Source organism: Alosa pseudoharengus, unplaced genomic scaffold (genome assembly GCF_046254945.1).
Source record: "Alosa pseudoharengus isolate Yale_2024_CS ecotype anadromous, Long Island Sound unplaced genomic scaffold, YU_APseudo_1.1 YU_APseudo_1.1_scf_22, whole genome shotgun sequence".
Taxonomy (NCBI): Eukaryota; Metazoa; Chordata; class Actinopteri; order Clupeiformes; family Clupeidae; genus Alosa; species Alosa pseudoharengus.
Window position 1 is genome coordinate 21,606,563 of NW_027468680.1, and position 20,640 is coordinate 21,627,202.

Genomic DNA, 20,640 nt, shown 5'->3' on the forward strand with positions numbered 1-20,640 from the left:
AGAGTAAAAAAGACAATGGAGACAGGGCCCAAACAGTGAAGAGTTTCATTAAATTTTTTTAAAAAAGACAGACAGGCAGGCAGACTGGGCCCTCAAACGAGGTACAGGCCCCCGAAACACAAACTGGCTGGCACTGTGGAAAAAAAAAAACACATGGGGACCAAGAGTGAGGGAGGCCTAAAGCAAGAGAGGGAGAGAGGGATAGAGAGAGAGAGGGAGGGAGAGAGAGAGAGGGAGAGAGAGATCCTGTAAAGGAGACACAATCATGGCCTCCTCCAAGTCTGCCCAAATCAAATATCTGAGGGAAAGAGCTGGACCTTACCGACAGGCCTTCCTTCCCCTACATGATGATCCCCAGGGGGTCGGCCCTTGATTTGCCCAGGCTTCTGTTTCACACTGACATTATCTGCAGGTTCAATTAAAGGATCAGCACAGGGCTCTGCAGATCCCCAATCAGGAGAGAGAACTGTGTGTGTGTGTGTGTGTGTGTGTGTGTGTGTGTGTGCGTGTGTGTGTGCGTGTGTGTGTGTGTGCATGTGTGTGTGTGTGCGTGTGTGTGCGTGGTGGAGGGGGGTCTGGATGGATGACTGGGCAGCTACTCTGGGCTCTGCCTCCCTGGACACCTGTATCCATTACAGGGCCGACACCGCTGTGTCGGTTTGTAACAGACGGCCACTTTAATTCACTTCAACTGAAGTTTTGTTTAACTGGTGCTTCTTTACAAGTGTTTTCGGTCACACACATTAGTAAGATCCGGAGCCGGATTTCCCCTAAAGCAAGCCTGCAGGAATCACAGTAGGGCAGAGAATCACTTCAGGCCTTATGATACACTACTATCTCCACCTTAGGAGTATGCCTATATTTTGGGATTTACAATATAATTCAAACATAGAAAATGTGTTCAGTCATAGTCAGAATAAATAAGACTGACATCTCTCACTACAATATATTTGACTTTAAAACAAATGACCACATTTTAAAACAACTGACCATTATATATATGGTCAGTTATGTGATGTGCAATATGTGATACTCAATTTGATACGAAGCCAAGCAAAACATGGCTACATACAACATCTCTTCTTAAAGAGCAGCGAGCTTCTCTTCTTAGAGGGCAGAAAAGCAAAGTTTAGATGCCCATTCCAGACCGTGAGTAGTGACTAGACCCTCGTAATCTCAGGGGACTGGAGCTTGCTGATGAAACTTCCTGTTTGCAGAGTTTTTTTGAAAATGAAAGACAAGTGATTGCAGAAATAAACACTCAGCTCCGCAAGCAAACCCCAGCCACCGAGTCTCTGCATCAGTCTCTCTGTCAGAGGGCACAGCCTGCATCCTGGAGGTGTAATCACCAACCAGAGGCTAGTGAGGTCTTTGATCATCCAGGGATGGGGTGGGCATTATTCATCACTTGGCTCTGATCAAAGGCTCTCTCTCCAAAATGCATTACGTTGTGGAGGAACGGGGCATGTCTGTATATCTTTCAAATGTGTCCATCTATTAAAACATCAGATGAGGAAATCGCTGAAAATAGCCGTCAGATTAAAAAGTAATGCAATGAGTTTCTACATGATCCTTTACAAGGCGCTGTTTTATTGCGTATTAAGCTTAACAAGTCGGACTACTTAGCCTCAGGTCTCAGCTCTCACTTGAGCAGAAACTAAAATATATTTGCTGAGTGGAATACTTCTGGCGGCCATTCAGTTCAGGGCAATGTATGGAGTTTCACTGTAATAAAAGTTAATGTCTGCTATCCCAGCAATTGTGTCTGAAGCCACATGTGTGATTCCTTAAATCACGTGAATGATGAATGCATCGGTCTCAACAGCTATTAAAAGAGGACAGCTCAAGGGCCACTGACATAAAATCATGACTGGTCTCAAAACAAAAGTCTTCCTGCTGGGAAAGTTCATTCACAACCCCAGTGTTACAGACCAACCACCCCCCCCCCCAGCACGCACACACACGCACGCACGCACGACGCACACACGCAAAGCACTCAAGGACAAATCCATCTGCTCTCCTGCAGCTATCATGAAAATTCATCTAGGCCTCACTTGAGGAATCACGTTTTAAAACACTACTCACACACCTTACAGGAAGCTGGCAAAGAGAGAGAAAGAGGTAGAGAGAGAGAGGGCCCGGTAGAGGAAACATAAATAAATACAAACCCCTTTCTTTCCCCCCTGATGAATGTCTAATATGTGGAAATCCAGAGTGGAAGTAAGCGAGATCTATCTCAGGAAGGAGCTCCTTCCTGGATGGGAATATATTTTCATTTTGCCTTGGAGTTGCATTAACAGGTCAGGGACCCAGCATGCCTTGACTTCCCATGATCCTCTTTGGCACTAATTATTTATACTGCACGAGCGGAGAAGGAAAATAAATTAGACGTTTACAAGACGAGCGGCTCTCTGGGGCTGCGTATCAGGTTCTTTCTCTGAGGAGGATGAGGGCCATCCTGAGGGTCATCCTTGCATAAGGCCAGCTACTGGGGACCACACGTTTAGAGTGGCGAGACACAATATTTAGGAAAAAAGGTGGCTATGGGAGCAGCTGTCTATCAGACCACTCCAGCCTAGCCTGCCTCTCTTAGTCTCTTTTTAGCCTATTTTCTCTTGGGATAAGTACAGTACTAATACTGTGATATGACTGGTGCATATGTTTAATGGTGTCTTAAGTGTTTACTCTGTAGTCACGGCAATGAGAAGAACAGTTTCCCTTCAGGGACGATAAAGTACCTATCCTATCATTCTCACCTGAAAACGCAGACAATAAGGTACTGTACCTATCCTATCATTCTCACCTGAAAAAGCAGACAATAAGGTACCTATCCTAAAAAAGTAGAAGAATAGAAAAAAAGTGCAAAATGTCAAAGCTGGCGGGAGTCAAAATTTTAGCTTTTAATGCAAAAATGACTGGACCAAGTAAAACACACATCCTTACATAGGAATAAAAAAAATGACTTTCCAGTGCTCATGAAGGTCTTAAATAATAATGTCTTTGAACTTAATTGTCCTCCTTGAGCACATATGCTGACGTGACGTCTACCATCCCCTATGGAGGCACTTTCAGAGGCGTCTGAGATAGCGATCACTCTTACATCCTTACAGAACACTGGCACATGAAGTGCTGCGGGGTTTCCTCCAACTCATTCATAAATCCCCTTCACCCGGCTGAATACTGCTAAGTAAGACCTTCTCTCCCACCCTTAGAAAACACTCCGCGGAGGTCTTCAGGTTTAAGTCAGCCATCCCACCCACCCACCTACACTCTGCACCACAAGCTCTCTCTCTCTCTCTCTCATACACACACACACAATGAGACAGATACACTCAACCACACACACACACACACACTTTCCCTCGTTCAGGACCCTGGCCTTGGCCATGGGTGGTAGGTGGAAGGCAGCTGCTGCCATTCGCAGTCAGGCAGGGGCGCAAGGCGACCCTGTCCAAGAAAAACGAAAGACGAGAAAAAAATCCCAGAGAAGGAGGAGGAAGGAGTGGGGGCAAGAGAGTCCAATGCATGGAGAGAGAGAGAGAGAGAGAGAGAGAGAGAGAGAGAGAGAGAGAGAGAGAGAGGTAGAGTATTGGGCAGTGTGACCAGCTTTCCTTGATGATCTACTGCCAGCTGACAGAATCACCATGGTGGAGGAGCGGCTGCGTACACACTCAACCTTCTAGAGCTCCTACACCCAACACCCCCAGAGAACCTTCCAGAACTACACCCAATACCCCCAGAGAACCTTCTAGAACTCCAACCAATACCCCCAGACAACCTTCTAGAACCACCCAATACCCCCAGAGAACTTTCTAGAGCTCCTACACCCAACACCCCCAGAGAACCTTCCAGAACTACACCCAATACCCCCAGAGAACCTTCTAGAACTCCAACCAATACCCCCAGAGAACCTTCTAGAGCTCCACCCAATACCCCCAGAGAACCTTCTAGAACTCCTACAACCAACACCCCCATGACTTTACAGCCTAAATCCACTGGTTCTAAAAACACACCAGAAGACATCTGAACTGGGGCATGTATGGACTAGGAGGACATGTTCCTGGTCATTCACATCCTGTAGGAAAATGGGGTTGGTGGCCGTGGTGGTGATGGTGAAAGCTGTCACCACATGTCGGTGGTTATCACAACACACCCACTCAGTTTAAACCATTCGCTGCTCACCAGATTCAAAGCCAGTGATTTGGCCAAATAAAAATAAAACTGTACGGGGGAGCGTATTCTGTTCTACTCGGTTTGGTCTTTGGTCTTTAAACCAAACCAAATGAAGACATGAGTGATAGATAGTTACAACCCATTATATTCAAACATAATGACTAGAGGGGAGAACTACAGTAGTAACTGTACTTTGTCTCAATAGAACCTCAACCTCCCTGCCAAAGTATCTCCACATCAGAAACAGTCTTCCACGAACAGTCTCTGCGAGGCCTTAAAAAAACATGACTGAATAAACAGATCAATGCGCTCCAAATCCATTCCATGGTGGGGCCTTGTGCTGCCATATGACCCGATCGTCTCGCACTGTTCCCCACCTCCCTGTGAGTACGCAACTCTCTCTCAGGGAGGCGGCAACACGAGAGAAGAAAAAGATCAAGAACAGAGAGTAAAAGCAGGGATGGATGGATGACCCTATGACTGAGTGAGAGAGAGGGAGAGAGGGAGAGAGAGAGAGAGAGAGAGAGCTGGGGGGTGCGGCTGATCTTTGATCAGTGCTGTGCGGTGTCCTCGGCTTGGCTGTGGCAGCTGAGGTGGCCCGGGCGACAGCCAGAGACGAAGCATCTCTTCTTCACAGCGGAATGACACTCCAATTACCCGAATCGCGCCGGAGGGGACGCACACATGCTCGGCATTAGGGCCCAGTGTTTCTGTCTGCCGCGCGGGCCCTCCGTCATCCTGCTTCTCCTTCTCCGCTCTCCTCCTCTCTCCTCCTCGGCAGTCAGGCAGTGTGGCAGGCCCAGAAGAGGAGGGCGCCACATTAGCCTTTGTTTGTGTCCCGGGCTGCAATAAACAATGTGCCATGTGAAAGGGTTCTGTGGAAGCTTGGCGCCCCCACCCCACCCCCCCACCCCATCTCCCCACGTCTCTCCTGTTCGTCTTCCAGACCCACAGCGACTCACCAGGACACGCTCGGGACGGGGGCAGGATGTTTGAGGAGTGCTTTGCGAAGCAAGGACAACAAAAGCAGAACCCTTTGCTTGAACGGCCCATAAAAACCCAAACAGTGCCATGCGCGCTGCAGAGTCTCGGCACTTTTTTCACAGTTGTTGTTATTTTTTCTTTTTTGGGTCCGCCGCCGCACGAAAGGGGTCGCGGGCCAAGGAACACACACACAGGACACAGGGTCAAGCATACTCTGAAAAACTCTCTCGGACATATCGAACATATATATAAACACGCCATGGAACCACAGGCAAACAAAGAGCCATGTGTCTGAATGGACAGAGATGGTGTCTGGGAGCCACGAGGGCGAGGGGTTGGGGGGGGGGGGGAACGGGGTTGGGGGGTGGGGGGGAGGAAGAGGCCTGTTGGGAAGAGGAAGAGCTGCACAGCTCTAAAAAAGATTATGAATGGAAGCTATCGGGTATGCGGATCACCTCTTATCCTCTTGTGATACTCTCATACTGGATCCTGCACCCATCCAACTTTGGCTTGGGATGTGCGTGGCCTTACACTTGAGAAGACGTGGAAAACGTGGAGAAATGCAAGTGACCATTGAAGCAAAACCCAAAATAAAGACAAGATAGCGGGAGCTGGCATGAACGCTGCAAAGTACAGCACTGCTAGCCACAACCATAATGAGATGTGGCCATAAGCTCTCCATATTCATGAGCGGAGGTCAGCAGATGGGCCTGTGTCAGGGGAAAAAGAGAGAGAGAGAGAGGGAGTGAGAGAGTGAGACAAACAGACAAACACAAGAGATAGAAGTAGAGATAGAAGGAAGGCCCAAATTTCAGGACCCCTGCAGAGCGAGAGAGAGAGAAAGAGAGAGAGAGCGAGAGAGAGAGAGAGATAGAGAGAATGAAGAGTGAAAAGGACAAAAGCAATTGGATGATCAGGCAATCAGACCAAAACAAATCAACGGCTCTGCCTAGAGCCTACTGGAACCCGCTGATCCTCCATACTCATGCATACACACACACGCACACACACACACACACACACACACACACACAGGCAGCCTGACCAGGCTCTGCCCCTGGCGGCTGAGAGACAGCTAGTCTGCCTGGCTGTCAGAGCCGGGGCTGCACGTTCACATGATCCTCACAGACTCAGTGTCATTCTCCCGTTCAGTGCAGTGCTCCTCTTCCCCGTATTATCCAATCGCCATCACCCGCCCCCCCCCACACCCACACCCACTCCCACGGCTTTGTGTTCAGATTTACAGGGTCGTATTGGTGTACCAGAATATGACAGACGGAAGGTTTTCACACCCGCAGAGCAGGCAGTAAAAGAGTGCTGTGGTTTTAAGTGTGCCGTCAAGTGAAGACGGCAGAGTTCCTCCTCCTTGCCACACAAAATAACAGAGCCAGGGCCAGGTTGCACGCCAACTTGGCACTAATTGATATCTTCTTGCACAACAAGAGGCAAGTCATCTTATCTTGGCAGAACAGGGTGCTCCATTTATCTTGGGCAGTTGTCTGACTACACCGTACTGGACAACACTGTAATAATTTCCTCAGAAGTGGGGATAAAAAAAGACAACAACAAAAACATAGGAATTCCCCTACAAAAAACAAAAACAAAGTTAACTATGATGGTGAAGAGTCACTCGCCAAAAAAATGACACAAGAAAAAAAAAAAAAGAGAAAAAAAAATCTCATTCTGTTTCTATGAGTCCACAGTGGTGACAGGGGAAGACCTGGTGAGACGCCGGTGATTTACAACGAAGCGGCACCTCCGAGATTTCTGTGCAAAGGATTAAGAGCTGTTATTGTTGCTGCCAGGCCCCAGCACTCCTCTGCTTTTCCTGTGGGGGGGGGTGTCCCTGGGAGTGTGGGGTAATGGACCGTACTGTACACCACCTTACTATAGACGAGGAGAGGGGGAGCGGTGCACTCAGGACAAACCCACCGTAAATCAGGGAGCATCTCACAGGGGCCACAGAGAGAAGAATATTAAGGGACTTGACAAGAGAGAGAGAGAGAGATACAGATGGTGTGAGAGAGGGAGAAAGAATATTTAGAGAGAAAAAAGAGAGAGAGAGAGGGGGGGGGGGCAAGGAAGAGAGATACAGATGGTGTGAGAGAGGGAGAGAAAAGAGAGAGAGAGAGAGAGAGAGAGAGAGAGAGCCACTGGGAGGGACAGAAAGGGATGAGGAGAGGAGATGAGATGAGGGAGGAGAGAGAGAAGTGAGGCCCAGGATTTTACAGAAAGCCCCGGCTCCCAAACGCTTAAGACCAGAGCTTTGCTCAAAAATAATAGGCAGCCTGTTTACTACGCCGAGAGATGGATTACATGGCACCAAAATAAATACTTCCAGATGGAGCTAGACAAAAATTATGCAGAAAAAAAAAGCAAAATGAAATTTCCACAAATCTAGAGAGAAAGAAATATCAGGGACTTTTTTTGCTGCCAGGAAAGCTTGGCTTTGTGTTGTCCAATGGCATCATGCTCTCATATCACAGTGACATGACAAAAACCCAGGCCTGCCAAGTGTTATGGTGCAAAGTACGGAAACAAACACCAAGATGTTTTGCAGGCTGTATATGGTGTCTGCGTATCCTTTTGATATGCCACTTTATGGAGATATGTAACTTCACTGACATGGCTCACAGCCTGCCAGTCCAAAACAACATTCTGACTCTAATCCATTATATCCCCTTTAAGTAAGGCCTCTCCCAAGACTTTTAATAGGACTCCCTCAAAATGCTGACACTTCTGGATGTTGTATTGATAAAATGCTGCCCGGTTGGACCGAGTTCGCCTTCTTTCCCCTCATATTTTTCCATCAACCCATTTCAACAAGATCTTAAAAGCTGACGCTCTAGTCATTCTGCTTCACGGCGCCTCAGTAAAGGGCCTATTCAGGGCCTTCGAAAATAACACGCTCCAAAACCACAGACAAGAGGTGTCTCTGCTCGTGCTGAAAAAAAAAAAAAAGGATTGTTCAGACGCTCTTTTAACGACCCCTGGAGATAGCTAACGAGCGGAGGAGCACTGGGTCGCCCTTGACCCCCCCCGACCAGGCCGCCGTCCGAGAGGTCCGAGTCGAAAGGGGCCCGCGGTGGAATGCCAAAGGAGGCAAACGGCCGGGACGGGCCATTTAAAGCCAGCCTTTATGAGGCATCGAGAAGGGCAAGGCCTCACGGAAAACAGTGAGTTCTGCGGATGTCAGCAGCACAGCACGAGATGTCTGTCCTCACGCCGAGATACGGAGACGGCGGGGCAATAAACAAAGGCTGAGGCTCATCACTCCCACGGCTGTTGTCGTTGGCACAAAAGCACGCCGCGCGCAGACAAAAAAGAGTGGGACCCGAGGAAACCACAAGTAACGTACAAAATACTGCAGTCACGGCAACTTCTAAATATGCAAGACTGCCAGTAAAGGTTAAAGGTATCCAAAGTGGACTCAGGAGATATGAAGGGGGAGACTGTATTTATTTATAATGTGGACTCACTTTTGACTTCCTTTCTGGTAAATGACTGGCTGAGGTTTTGCGATATACCCCTTGACTCCTGTAGCCAATCAGGGAGTGGATGTGTTGATGTACATGAAATCCAATACAGCCTACTTAAATTCTTGTGTAACCTCAGTTACCTACATGATAAGATCAGCTGCATGTTTATTAGATACACACTTCATGAGTTTCGCATATTTGCATTCTTTTACAATAAACACACATAGCTACTGACAGTATCCATAATTCAACCATTGTACATGATGATTACTAAAGTAATGCAAACATGTACAGTATGTCTAATAAAAAACTATAAATGAGCTACAAAACACAATTTAACAACTTGTCATCACACTCATCTTACTCACTCTTGGAGATGGAGAAGTGCATTCCCATGGCTTTTCAAATGAGCATATGCTGCATGTCCAAAAGTATTAAAGAATAGAAAAGATTGAATGTCAAACCAAAGCTAAAATAACTATACCTCCTCCTTGACTCCCTTAATTTAATTCTGGAGTTTAATAATCTCAAAATGACTTCACTGTTGTAATACGAGCAAGCACAACTAACAACACTGCCCAATCAAGCAGTCTGACATTTCAATTGCACACTCACAAAGAGACTTAATGCTAAATTGTTCTCTGTAACTTGACTTTTAACATTCTTTTGCTGAAGTATTTCCAGATTGTCTCTGTAAATAAACAGCTATTTAGGCTAAAGAGTTTGACTTCTCTTGATTTTAAAGACAGGCAGAGCTAAAAAAAATCTTTAAACCAACTCTTCAGTTGTCAGGCTATGAACAGTGTTCACATGCAACCGAGCATAACAAGAGCTGGATCTGATCTGCACAGTGTACAGGCAAACGAGATGACAACCGTGTGGGCCGGAGCAGGGGTATGGCACAGTTGTGTCAGTAGCCCACTGCTTGCTTGGCTTGGTCTACTGAACAAGCTCTTAATTTTATCTTCGGGGGTTTTTGGGCTAACCATGTGGTAGAAGGCCAGAGTGAAAATTGCTTATTGGTTCAATTAATCATGGTTTTCAAAATGGCCTCAGTCGCAATAAAAACCCAAACCGATTAGATGACGCGCCACACACATGCGCATGTGTGGGTGTGTGTGTGCGTGTGCATGCGCACGCACACACACACACACACACACATGCCTGTGTGATCACTGTGCAGTGGCTGTGAAGGTCTCATCAAAGGCCAGTGCAAAAATGACCCTCTCAAACATCTGGAAGCCTTCACTTATCATCATAGGTTAGCAAACTAGCAAACCATGGAGCACCTGTTTTTTATATTAAACTAGAAGGGCGTCTCCGTATGACTAACTATTTCCTGCTCCTGTTTACTGCGGGGCAATCAAGACTGCAACCCAGAGGGCTCCGTCACAGTGACCAGTCATGGTGTCGGCCATGGCCTCTCCATCCCATCCCAATCCCTCCCCAACACACAGCCCAGACCAAACAAACCAAATGGCCTCTCTCGAACAGCTGCTCCAAGCTAGGCTTTTATCCAAACATCATTATGCATGTTCTATTCTATGTTTGACTTTGACATCTTCCCCACTCGTTTCATTTCAAATTATTTTTTTTTAGCAAATAAATATAAAATATGAGACATACTATGTAAAGCATACATGTTATGATGGGAAAGTAACATGGTATAAATAAAATGCTATAACGATATTTTGTTATGCATTAAGAAGGGCATAAATCGATTTTAGGTGCCAAACAAAACCCAAATAAGGCATCACTCATCCAGCGACCGCTTTCAATTCATCATGTTAGTCTTGAGTGAAATTGCTCATTACCTGTGAATTACTGATTGCCCACAATAGTGTAAGCCTCAAAACTGGCTGTGAGACTTCAGTTTGTGCTCCAAGAGCTATTTCTCAGGCGCAAGCTAGCATTTATGACACCCACACAACTAGAACGGACAGAAAATTATATCTTTCAGCATTAAATTTCACATTTGGTGCTGACTTTGTGCGTGTTGGACAAACAGGTATTTCTTGCCTGAGAACAAGAATTGTGACAAAACAAAACATTGCATTAGATGCGCTTTTGCATTAAAAAAATGTTTTTAAAAAAAAAAGATTGCGATTGCGCTATTTAATTCTCCAGTAGAATTATGCAGCTTTTATGAGGAAAATTACACAAACCACAAATTGCTCTCAACAATTCCAATACCTCTGAGCTTGACCACTTTAAAATGGAGCTGCTCGGAGATGATAAATATAACTCTTTTACGGCTCTGTTATTACGCACTGAGAACGGAGAGAGCGGGCCAATCTTGTGGCTGTAGCGCCTGATGGCTTCTCTGATGTGGGCGGGCTGGATGGCACTGCTCTGAGCCTCTGCGCCACAGGCTGCTGCACTCTGCAACGAGAAGAGAGGGAGAGAGAGGGGGAGAGAGAGAGAGAGAGAGAGAGAGAGGGAGGGAGAGAGAGAGGGTGGACAAGAAAAAAAAAGAGAGAGAGGGAAAGAGAGATAGAGGGAGAAAGAGTTAGAGAGAGGGAAGGGGGGATGGGGTGAATGAGGTGGGAGAGGAAGACGGAGGAGAAAGAGGGACAGAGAGGGGAGTGGATGGAGGGAGAGAGAAAGAGAGAATGAGGAGGGGGGCACACAGAAACACAGCCAACATTACTAAATCAAAAACATAGTGCGAGACACACACACACACACACACACACACACACACACACACACACACACACACACACACACACACACACACACACACACACAGCATACATCTACCCCCCGAATTAATATTTGCCGACAATGGATTCAAGGACAAAAGAGGAGAACCATATGGCTAGCCCTTCCACACTGTATATAAGCATCATATGTACAGTGCATTCAGCATGGGAGCTGCTGGGGCTTTATTTGATATACAGGAGCCTGACAGTAAATGTTAGTTAACTACGCTATGCCATATGTGATCTGCAGTAATTGCGCTGTGTCGCCAAATGTATTTGGCTTGTGACGGAAAGGAACAATTTGACTAAATATCTCTCCTAGGAGGAAGGGAGGGAGAGAGAGGGGGTTAAATGAAGAAAAAAAACACAGCTTCCCTGTTTTGATTCTTGCAATAAACTGGCTCCAGTAAAATTGACATGGCAGAACATATGAGGAACTAGAACAGAGCTGCCCTTGCCAAGGTTTCCACTGCCATTCTGCAATGGGGCAGCCCAGGGGCTGTGCGACGCCTTCGCTGCACTGTGATGGACTGTGGTGGGCAGGGCTGCCCACTACACTTCCTCAGTCCTGGTTCTAATTCCGCCGGCCTAATGCACATTATCATCTCATCCTCCTCCTCCAGACCAGCCAGCCAGCGAGGCCGAGCAGAATGCTGCACAAGCGGCGACGGCACCAGTCGGAGGAGGAGGAAGACCGTGCGGGGCCGGCCGGCCACACATGACACGTCACAGGGAGATTAAAGAGCGGCCGGGATCAAAACAAGGCTCGGCGTCTGATGAAGCATTTCCTGAGTCGGGGCCAGTGTTTTTCACTCTTGTCAACAGAACACGCGAGACACCCAGGGAGAAGAGGAGATACAAAGGAAACGCGCTAGAAAACAAACTCCAAATTGATTCCCAAATTGCACAAGCATGGTATAAACAACAATGCATGGCTATACTGAAAGAACTTCAGAGAATTCCTTAGTCTGAGAAAAACAAGGTCCAGACTTTCCACAGATCAACTGTCTTTTAAGTGCTCTGCTGAACTCATTCAGTGTTTGCATGCTTGTACTTTATATGCTGACTTGCATCCTCAGCTATGATAATGATTTGTTTCCAGGATTAGTAACTGGATGTGTGTACTTTGCCATTCATCAAAGATACACGGTTAAAAAGGACAAACAACTACTAGATGTGAAATCATTGGACTAAACTAGTGGTCTGTCAGTTTAACAATCATCCCTCAATTTACAAGGCCCAGCATTTGTCTCATAAATCATCGGGATCATCTGTGAAGCTTGTTCGTCTTCCAACACCCACACACACACCACACATACACACCACACACACACCGCACACACACACCACACCAGCCCTCACGTGCCCAGCCAGCCCGGGTGAGTGAGGCTGCTGGAGGCAGATGGATTGTGGGTGTTGGGGCTTCCTGGCGACTGGCGATCGCTCGCTCGCTCGCTCACTCGCTCACTCACCTTCTTCCTCTTCCTCTGCTTGGTCTTGCTGTTGGGCTCCTGGGCCTGGGCCAGGCCCCCATTGCCATGGGCCAAGGAGGGGAGTTTGCCCTGCAGGGCAGCTGTGAGGGGGCCGCTGGGGGTGGACGGGGGGGTATTATCCGGAGAGTCGGTGTCTCTCCTGCCAGAGTGGACCTGTGCAAACAAAACAAACAAGATGGCAGCTGATGCAGCTGATTTATCATCTCCTTAAATGACACATTATAATTCTGTTGACATTCTGACATTGTATGAATGATGCGCTTGTATTATATTATTATACGTACGTACATAATTCAGAACAGAATACCAATCCAGTAGAAAAGTATGTGGTTAGTTTGAGTTTATAATTACTAATTGACATGAAAATATTTCTAAACACACAAGTTCAATAGGGGTTGATAGATGGGGTAAAACCAAACATGCATTATTTTCTGCTAGCCAAATGCCTTGTCGTCCACAATCTCTTACATATGAAATCTGTACATGAGCCCTAATGTTATTTTTCAGTTTGCATACATTCTTCTGACACAGGGCCAAAAGATTATATGGAAATCATTGCTGGTCTAAATATCCTGGTGTGTATCCATAGGAAGGCTAACAAAACACCCGACATCTGATAACACAGTGGAATGATAGAAAATCACATAGGCTTCATTTTCGCCCTAAGCCTAACTGCATCAACTGGGGTCTACGTGGATGTCCAGTGATCCTTGTAATATAGCTCTGAAAAGACCTCAGGGTGTACGTTACAGCTATCCTATGTGAGTTAATTCTGAACAGAGCCAACACGTGAGCCGCCAGGCTTTGTGAATGACAAAATCTCTCAGAAGGCAACAGCAAGAGCAAGACAACCCAGACTCAAACACCACATGGAGTTCCAAAGCCCGAGTGGCCTTGGCCAGGTCCAGGATGGGAGATCAGAGGTTTGGTGGTTTCGGGGGGGACAGATTTCAGCCCCTTCAGTGCAAGCGATCCGGCAGCGCGAAAACCACCTTGCACAAACTTGGCAGGTCCACTTGGCCGGAGGTCAAGCCCCTGAGTTGCAGGGACTGGACTGGTTAGCCTCTAGGGGACTGGCTCTCTAACAGACACACTGATATAGACTTGCTGACTTATAGTGGGAGACCTGAAAACCTGAGAGGACAACATGGTTCTGGTCATCTGGATTACGGGTTGGGGTGACACATTCCAGCCCGAAGCCCAAACCCTGAATGCCTTAGTACAAATAAAGAAGTCGAGAGATGAATAATGACTGCCGGCCACTGTGCACCGCAGCGACCACCGAACCTGACGCTCGGTTACCTCGGCAGCAGAGTTGTGGTACTGGATGAACGTGGCAGAAATAGCGTGGCTGAACGGGTCACCGGCTTTCGGCGTCATGTCCTGCTTGACTAACAGGGCCAAGTCCACTACCTGTGGAGGGGTAGAGAAAGATATAAAGAACGATAAATAAAACTCACAAACCATAATGAGCGTTCAGTTCACATGGACATTCAGCATCACTATGGAGACTCGGTGAAAGCCAAAGTGTGCCGATTGTGAATGGGAGAAAATGGCAAGAATAACATCCAGGAGATGAAGCTGGAAGTGGTGGGTGAACTGGAGGTAATTTTATACTCTATATTTAAGTGAACATGAGAGTGATGGGAGTTAAAGCATGTCTCCTTTAGTCTCTGTGATCACTCTGCTTAAGCGAAGCAATCAGACTTGTGGCATACCTGGGCAACTGTCTCATAGGCTAAGTATGACAGAATCTCCATGGAGACAGCATTAGGCTTCACGTCCAGACTGCTGCAGTCAAGCCACTCTCGAAACTTAGAGGCCTTTTTGGCTGAAAGAGTCAAGAAATTAGAGACACAGACACACACACACAGACACGCACACGTCAGTCCACAAGTACTTAAACTTTTCAGAAGTTTCAGGTCATACTAAGTACAAGAGTCTGTTTTTGTCATTTTGCTTGTATAGAGTGCACATCATGTTACAGGTTATATATATTATCATGAGAAAATGTCACTTATGTGGAAAAAGAATTTAAGGAACACAGGCATATGTTGCATCTCCAGAGGTGAGTAAAACCTCTGGTCTAGGTAGTGTTGGTAGTGTTACATGAAATGTAAATGTGTTGGACTAAATTGAAATTCCACCACATGCCCAAGCTTCCCGAAACACAACATTTCCTAAATTCTGTACATCTATCTCATGTACTTGTGGTGATCACATCACCAATTCATTTAACATGAATCACAAATTCCTTTCTTGCGTTTGTGGAAGAAGCACTTCTGGACGTGGTCTGGGAAACATGTGGCAACTGACCACTGGCTTAATCCAAGACCACAAACTAGACGTGTCGGTCCACACGTTCCCAGATGGGCTAGTACAGGGGTGCGGGAGCTGTGGCCGAGTGAGATCTATTAATCTGCACCGTGGCTCTGTCACAACCTGCTCACAGCTACCAGGAAGAAGGCTGGGGTGCCGGTAAAGGAGACGATCCTGTCAACATGCTATTATTGTAGGAATGTGGCCTTCAGAAATGCACTGCTTGGATTCGCAGTGCACAATCAAGAGGCCTTTTAAAAAAAATTTAAAAAGACAGACAGACAGAAGAAACCTCTCTCTGCTCTTTACTGGGTAAAGATGCTTCTGATTCGGCCCACCCCATCGAAAAACAATCCCTTGCTGTTTATAGAAATTGAGGAGATTGTCTGGGTTACTTTCCAAGTCTATGGGCTTCATTTTATCATCCAACACCGAAAGTGGACAAGAGCAACTAGAGCATGACAATGAAACCGTCTTTATTTTTGGAAACAGTTTATCTGATTGACAAAAAAACACATATATTTAAAGACTCTGAACACAAACATCTTGAGGAAAACAATGCAACCATGTTTTATGGAGTGATTTATCTGATGAAAAATGACTAGATAATTGATTTGGGGAAAAAATGATGGTAACACAAAGACTTCTAAAAAAAAAAAAAAAAAAACCTTAAATACTTACAGAAGCTGAGCTGTCGACTTTCACAGAACTCCGAGTACTGTGCCATGTCCATGGTTCTCGTCTGTCTCTCCATTCTCTGTTTGGAGGGGTAGAAAAACAGACTTTGTCTGTACAGCATTGTTCTGCCACTGAGCATGCCTAATAGCTGTGGTTGTAAGGTACACTGAGATTATCCAGAAAATAACGGGCATATTTAACTAATGAATATGTGTGCTAGATTCATTTCACAAAATATGTTATTGATGTATATTATCTTTTTTTTTTTTTTTTTAATAACTGGCAAGTGTTCCATCATTTTATGAGACTCTGTTTGTGTAATACAAGAAGCTGCAGTTTAGATTGTGGTGTCATTTTGCTTCTCATTCTAAAGTGTGTTACTTGTGGCACTACTGCCAATACACACGAGCAAAAACAAAACAAGCATCACTGACCACAGCAAGGTAAACATACAATTTTGGGGTGAGGCGATGGAGCGATGTTCCGCTGGCCTTTATGAAGGCACAGCGTTAAGAGAGAAAATTCTGTGAAAAATCGCACATAAAAAGCACTTAGCCAAATGCATGGGCTCAGCAAAAAAAAAAAAGATAAAGTCAACTGGGATCAAAGCTGGAGCCATGACTCAACCATCACCCTTGGTGGAGTGCAAGTACGGCACTTGTGCCTTCAAAGGAATGATTCGGCAAGGTACAAATTTAGAAGCCCTGCAGTTGCATAACCTTGACTCTGCTGAATCAAACATCCTGAGTGGGCCACAGCTGTGGCCGACACCTGGGCCCGTTTCAGGACCACTCGCTGGCTCCAGCTGCCCAGAGCCCCAGGCACAGGGATTCCCCGGCCCAGGTCACACACACTCACTCACCGAGGGAGTGACCGCATTCCTATCAAGCTCATGCAACACACTGCTCATCCAACAAGACGCCCCTTTGTTGCGTCAGCGCTATGAAACCAAACACTGACGGTAAATGCTTGGCCTTTAATGCGATTTGGAATCCTGGAAGCAGAGACGACCCTGGCGTACCGTGTAATAACGACGGTCTAATGAAACAAATGGCACGCTTGTCATGCGTAAACATATCTCTTTCTTCAGCCGGGCAGCATAATCCAAAGATTGTGTTACATCTTAAGGGGCCAGTGTGATCAATGCGGAGAAATGTTCTCCCTGCATACGTTACCAGCGATGCAATTATCCTACATCATGATGAACAATCTCACTAGTGTTTGCTCACGAAAAAAAAAGCTAAGAAAATGATGTGATTGAGGTGATTGCACAATAGCGTTATTCATTTAATTCTTGTTTGTTTTATCTCAATCTCCTCCATCAATGTGTAATGGTGTTCTGTCAAATCTGGCCAGGAGCCACGGCAGCTGAACTGCAGGTCCTCTACAGTAGTTAGAGGTCAAAGGTCAGGTCTACCACTTGCAAAATACTCCACAAGACTTCAGTATCCAAGAGCCCTCCGTCACGTGTCCAGACCTACTCTGACAAGGAAACACTGTCTATCCACGGACAGGGGCCAGCAGGCTGTTACGGACCCTCTTAATAGCCAGCAAAATGCATTCAGCCTGGATTTATAGCAGATGGTGTTAAGTCGCAGGTCAGAACCTGTAATTAGACGTTTCCTACACTTGGTCCAATGTAATACCTTTAGAGAGTTCAGCAAACAATAAATTTGTGCGTTCTAGTGGGGTGCAGGTTGTAAAATCCCGCTCAAGGTTTACAGCTTTTTTTTTCTCCAGCTCAAAACCTACGTGCTGCTAATGTCTTTTAATAGGCTGGAGAGCGATCCGTCTCGGAGCCTCAGGTTGGGTAAGTGGGCCTGTGAGAGAGGCGCCGCACTCTATCTCCTCTGGAGGTCTTAGGACAGTCTGACAACGAGTCCGGGGCACCGTGCCCAAACGCGAGGCTTTGCTGGATCACTTTCAGGCCACCCAAACCAACCGGAGTCTTTTTATTTAGTTAGCTGGCAGTCGTTGGAAATTCCATCTCTGAAAATACATATTAATGATGCCGAAAACCCGCCGCTCCCTGTCTGCGCGCAGGGCTGCACACAGCCTCTGGAGCTGTGATTTCTATTAGTGTCGTTAAGAGCCGAGCGGAGTTTGGTGTGCGGAGGGGGAATTCGCAGCAGCCTTCGTGTCTGGGTTCTGGTCCAAATTGGGCTGTGAGCGATACGCGACTGGAGCCGCTGAACTTAAATAACTCTTGTCAACCGGGCTGGCTGAGACAGGAGAAATGTTATGACTGTGGCTTACTGACTGAAGTGAGACGGTGTGTGTGTGAGGGGGGGCGGATTTTTTTTCCTCCAGATGAATGCTATATTTGGGGGGGGGGTTGATTAAATGAAAACTCTGACCAACCTGCTAATAGCTAAATTACAGCCACAACTGAGGCTGCGGCCCATACTGAGGGACATCGGCAAATATTTGATTTGGCTTGTAAATGCTCTTGCTTAATGCCAGTGTGGTCTGGAGACAGGGAATCTCAATTTGTACCACTGGTAGCTGAGTGATTTCGCTCCTGCCACATATATAAAAAGGTTTCCACTACAGTAAAGTGTTATACTTGCATATGGGTTATGTTTTATTTCTTTTTACTCTGTTTTTATAATGTCCAATACCATGGTGTTCATGGTTATTCTTGAATGTTAAAGTTGCTTTGTGTAAGTGAATATTGTTTCAGTGTTGATAAACACGTTTCATCAAAGTTAAATGTGAAAAAATACGTTTGGTGCATGTTGCTATGTTGGAGAGAAGAATTCTCCTATGCATCGAAGGAGACTGGAAAAGCAGGCAGAAGGAGAAGAGAAGGCGGCGGTCTCGTGATCCACTTGGGCTGTTTTTAATGAGCCTTAACAAAACACATTAAAGTGTGAAAAATTGAACAAGACACCTGATGCTACTTACAGCTTTGACGAGACCACAAAATCATATCCGGAATCTCCCCCTGCATCATGGATAGCAAACAGGGAGAAGGGATGGGAGAATCTTATCCATGACCCCTTAACTAGGTTAGACGTTTAACTAATGTGAACAAAAAAATACATATTTTTGCCAATATCACCACAATATTTTTATTGTAGCAACGGTGAAACAAAAAAAAAAATCTTTTAAAAATTGAACCGTCTCCCCTGATGATTTTTGCCCAGTTTTATGTATGTTTGCTTGCTTTATTTGTTTGCCAATGAGTCCATCATATTTAGACTGATAGGAAAAAAATAGTTTTGTATCCCCCAGGAAGCCAAAGACGTAGGGAGGGGAGGTTCCACTAAGCTGAGGGCTTTCAAATCTAGGCCTTCTCAGAGTATCAAGGGGAAAGAACACCAAAAATATAAATCAAGCCAGTGATTCTGGGCTGAACCCTGTGGTGCTTATTCATCTTCAGTGACATAAAGCGATCCCCGGCCTGACACATGAAGCCCTAGGAGTGTGCCTGTTGGACGTCATGTCCAAAAATGTCCAGAACTCTTGATCTTCACTGACTGTGTGGCATCATATTTATGACATGACTACAGCAGCCAACAGTGTCTACGGTGAACAAAGTCATCTGAGTTGCCATAAAACACCAAGGTAGAAATGGAGAAGTAGAAGTTGTCATTTTAACTTTACTTTTCAGCACTTTTTTATATGGGTCAGTATGCAGAATGCATATCCCTCCTGTCCCAGAATAGCATCCTCTGGAGACTGCTGTCATCATGGCATTAAAAATGGCACACAGGGAAAAAAAAACACAAAACAATGTGGATCCCCACACAACATGACAAAGAGACTTTTAAGCATTCCCATCTGAACGTGGCCGAGAAAATAACAGATTGTCAGGAGATCTTAGCGGGTCATTGAGATGATTGATGGTCCGCCTGAGGAAGCGCAATCCTCGCCGCTGACAAAAGCCCCAGCATCCTCCCCGTCTGATCACCAGCAGGAGCTAGCCAGCTAAATTATACCTCTGCCTGACCTGGACGTATGACTGCCTTGGCTGGGCACATATGTATTTTGGGAGATGGAGCTCTGACAACATACTTGACCAGAGGTTGTGGGTTTGGATTTCCAGTGGAATAATGGCCATGATATTTACACAAGGCTGATTCAAGAATTTGTGCATCAACAAAATATATATTTAGAAATGCAAAACCAGCGAGAGCAACGAGACAATCACATTAAGCACAAAGCATTCTGAAACAAATTCTTTGTTTCGTAAAAAAAAAAAAAATCAATAAATATTCAGTTGCTATTGGAGCTGTTTTTCAACAGATTCTCATATCAAAATGCTCCAAAATGAAATCAGATAGTAGCAAGGCCTTAAGGTAACACTCAGTAGTGATTTCTACAGAGGCTCTTCCAAACACTTGAATTTACTCTATTTTTATTTCCATTATATGCCTGATTTTATAAGTCAAATTGGCAGTATGGCAAAGCCATCAGGGGCGTGTTGTGAGCCACGTGAGAGGGGGCAGAGCTACTTCAGGTGGAGGCTGAGGGCGTAGCAAGATAAAGCAGCGGCTCTCTGTGGGTACGGCAATAAAAAGGCTCCACAGGCCCCATCACCAGCTCCAGCTAAGTGGGAGGGCCACACGGATATAGTTCCTTGTCCCCCAAAGATTGTTCCTGATAGCTAAAACATACCCATTAAAATCCTAGCTAGGAACAAAGTTTTTTGGGGGGGTGGAAACCACAGTCTTTCTGGGCCACCTCCAGATTGACTGGGACTTGGTTTTAATTGAAACGAGGTGGGTAGGAGCCTCATGGCAGAGGAACCCCCCACCACCTCCAGCCCCAGCCCCAGCCACTCTTTCTTTTCTCCCAACATGC

General features: G+C 46.0%; 1 protein-coding gene across 3 annotated transcripts in view; it reads right to left on the reverse strand.

Moving 5' to 3' along the window:
- The window catches only part of supt3h (SPT3 homolog, SAGA and STAGA complex component), an 88,770-nt gene that overhangs the window by 2,205 nt on the left and 65,925 nt on the right, over positions 1-20,640 (reverse strand). For all 3 annotated transcript variants that reach the window (XM_076299331.1, XM_076299332.1, XM_076299330.1), the window contains exons 7-11: positions 15,835-15,910; positions 14,553-14,665; positions 14,137-14,247; positions 12,814-12,987; positions 10,908-11,018 (exon numbers count right to left, since the gene is read on the reverse strand). In XM_076299331.1, coding sequence (XP_076155446.1) covers positions 10,908-11,018; positions 12,814-12,987; positions 14,137-14,247; positions 14,553-14,665; positions 15,835-15,910 — 585 coding nt within the window. The remainder of the gene's footprint in view (positions 1-10,907; positions 11,019-12,813; positions 12,988-14,136; positions 14,248-14,552; positions 14,666-15,834; positions 15,911-20,640) is intronic.